The sequence below is a fragment of the Apis dorsata genome, unplaced genomic scaffold, assembly GCF_000469605.1.
Source record: "Apis dorsata unplaced genomic scaffold, Apis dorsata 1.3 scaffold_92, whole genome shotgun sequence".
NCBI classification, from domain to species: Eukaryota; Metazoa; Arthropoda; class Insecta; order Hymenoptera; family Apidae; genus Apis; species Apis dorsata.
In genome coordinates, this window is record NW_006263390.1 from 429,055 (window position 1) to 431,734 (window position 2,680).

Genomic DNA, 2,680 nt, shown 5'->3' on the forward strand with positions numbered 1-2,680 from the left:
ATCGAAAAGGGGAAAGAGAAACGTCGTGAGGACGAGGGATCGTGGAAATCACGTAGGAGACGGACGATCGATTGTTCGGCGGAGGGCCGGTCTCGAAAACCTCTGTCTGAGGTTCAAAGAACGCGACCAACCATTATGGAGGAAAGAAAGAATGGTTCGGTTGGATTCTTCTCTCGTAAAGCTGGTTCGACGACCGTCGCCGCACCTCGGAATCGATGACTCGGACGACTCAAGTAAGTCGGTCTGGATTGTCGCCACCGAGGGGAACGCTCAACCGATTCCACTCGAACGGCCACGATAATGGCGAACAACGCCATTCGCGATGTATACATTCGCGCGCTTCCTCCCTCGACACGTCCCGCCCTCCCACTCGTATTATTATTTATACGTCGGTCGATAGAATATTCCCTCCCTCCTCCTTTTTTTCCTTTTTATCCTCCTTTTTATCCTCCGTCGTTTCTCGGCGCGCGTATTATCATTCTTTTTTTTTTTTAACGCGCGCGTGCTCTCTTGGAGGGAACGTGGCCGGCAAGGTAAACAAGGTAATTTTTCGTGAAAAAAGGAGCTCGTAATTGGCGTCATCTTGGCTCGATGAAAAACGGGCAGGAAACGAACGGTTCTCCTCCCTCCCTCCTCCCCGTGGTTGCGGCTATTATACACACACACACTACCCGCCCGATCAACCGGAAACGGGTCAGTCGAAATTATCGTATTGGGAGTCGAATCCCAATACGTTATCGATTCAACGAAAACGAACTAGTTTCGCCTAACCTTTTCGCTGTAGACTATATTGCCGCTCTATCTGCGAATAGTCATNTCTCGAGGCACAATGAGCGAAGTAGGGCGAGATTCTCCGTCATCCAACCCGCCTCCCTCCTCTCACACCACCCAAAACTCCCCGAATCCTCCTCCTCGAACTGGCCTCGCCTGTTCCCGAGGAATTCGCGGTTCAATTACGGAGGGAATATTATTGGGTCAAAGGGGAGGGTATCTATCGGGAATATTAAGAGGGGAAGATGTTTCGTGTGTTCCAGACTCTGTCATGTGCGCATCCGTCACGGAAAGTGTGGCTAACTTCTTCCCCGAAATCAAAGGGAATCTCACCAAGATCACTTGGGCCCACGCAGTCAACGACAAGGCAACGTTGAACAAATCGTTGGAAGGTGAGTTGGAAGATTCGAATTGATCGAATCGATTCGAATTTTCTTTCGTCCGAAGTGGCGAGAATAGAATAAAGCGAGAGAGAGAGAGAGAGAGAGAAAGGATCGTTTTCCGAAGGTTTTCGCGACGATCGTTTATTAACACCCCATTGGTGAACGAAACCGTTCAAAGTCTGTTCCATTTTTAATCCCTTCTCTCGATTCTCTCGCATCGCCACGTTCCATCGATACGATACACCGTATCGATAAAACAGAGCGAAAATTTTCTCCAAGGCGAATCGCGTGATAAAATCGTTTTCGTCCGTTTGACAAATATCCTTGATAATTAAACGTTCGAATTGATTATTAACATTCGGGAAGAGTATCCTTCTTGATCCTCGATCGATCGAATCTGGAAGAAAACTCAATATTACTTCGATAATTTTTTTCGTTCGAAACAATAATTGCAAATGAATAACGTTGACCAGTCACTTTTTTAACGGGTTAACGACCGTCTAAGATCTATTTTCTAAACGCTTCTCTCGAATACGTAACAGAAGAAGGGAGAAGAGTTTGAATCGCGTTGTTCTGTGACTTGTTTAGGCGTGATCGATATTCGTTGCACGTGTCCACGGGAGCCGATTTTCCATCTCTTTTTCTCGCCACTGCCGCGTCTCTCCCCCCTTCTCGCTCGTCTTTGCGACGCAATTGCACTCCTCGCTACTCGGGATCCGCTGCTATCCTCTACCCCCTCCCTCCGTTTTAAGGATTCCTTCTTTCTCCACCTTTTTCTCTCTCCCTCTCTAACGAACTCTCTCTCTTACCTCTTCACAGGGAACGTGATGATGCTGGAGGCCGACGTTATGTTTGGCAAAGTAACAGGACAGGACTCAAGCGTTCAACAACCGATAATGGCCCATCCACCGGCGAACGAGAGCGATCTGTCGCTCGAGAATTTNTCAACACCGTGATCGAGAGGAAGGAGATCAAGAAGGGCATAAAACTCGACTTCAAGAGCGTCGAGGCGTTCAACGCGAGCAAACCTATCCTGGACAAAGTTCGCGATAGCGTACGTATTTCGAGTTCTATCTATAAAATAGGAGGCGTCGAATCGTCTTGATTTAAGAGCGTTTCGTTTCAATTCCGACTCGATCACTAATTTCTTTTCTTTTTTTTTTTTTTTCTCAGTTGACATTCCCCGTGTTCCTGAACGCCGATATACTGGAAGGACCCACCAACGCAACCACCATACCGGTCGATGCGAAATTCTTCATCGGTCAGGCGAAGACGTATCCGAAATATACTCTGTCGGTCGGCTGGACTACCAGGTAAACCAACGAGAAAATATAAATAAATAAATATATATATATATAAATATATATAAATACATATATAAGCATCGAAACGAGACATTAAAATGTAAATTGAATTTCAGTTACGCGAACTCGGAGAACAACACTGAGAATATCGACCGATACACGGAGCAGCAAATTCAACGGATGATCAATATTCTGAAGGAGCAGAACGTTACCCAGCCGGTA

General features: G+C 46.6%; 1 protein-coding gene and 1 long non-coding RNA gene across 2 annotated transcripts in view; one reads left to right on the plus strand and one right to left on the minus strand.

The window, feature by feature from the left end:
* LOC102674603 (protein FAM151B) overlaps nt 1-2,680 on the plus strand; it is a 28,919-nt gene that overhangs the window by 3,635 nt on the left and 22,604 nt on the right. The window contains 5 exon segments of the mRNA XM_031508616.1: nt 1,035-1,163; nt 1,974-2,090; nt 2,093-2,208; nt 2,328-2,467; nt 2,575-2,680. Coding sequence (XP_031364476.1) covers nt 1,035-1,163; nt 1,974-2,090; nt 2,093-2,208; nt 2,328-2,467; nt 2,575-2,680 — 608 coding nt within the window.
* LOC116185065 overlaps nt 654-2,680 on the minus strand; it is a 4,072-nt gene continuing 2,045 nt past the window's right edge. The window contains exons 2-3 of the long non-coding RNA XR_004149805.1: nt 1,652-1,654; nt 654-667 (exon numbers count right to left, since the gene is read on the minus strand). This is a non-coding gene — a long non-coding RNA (uncharacterized LOC116185065). The remainder of the gene's footprint in view (nt 668-1,651; nt 1,655-2,680) is intronic.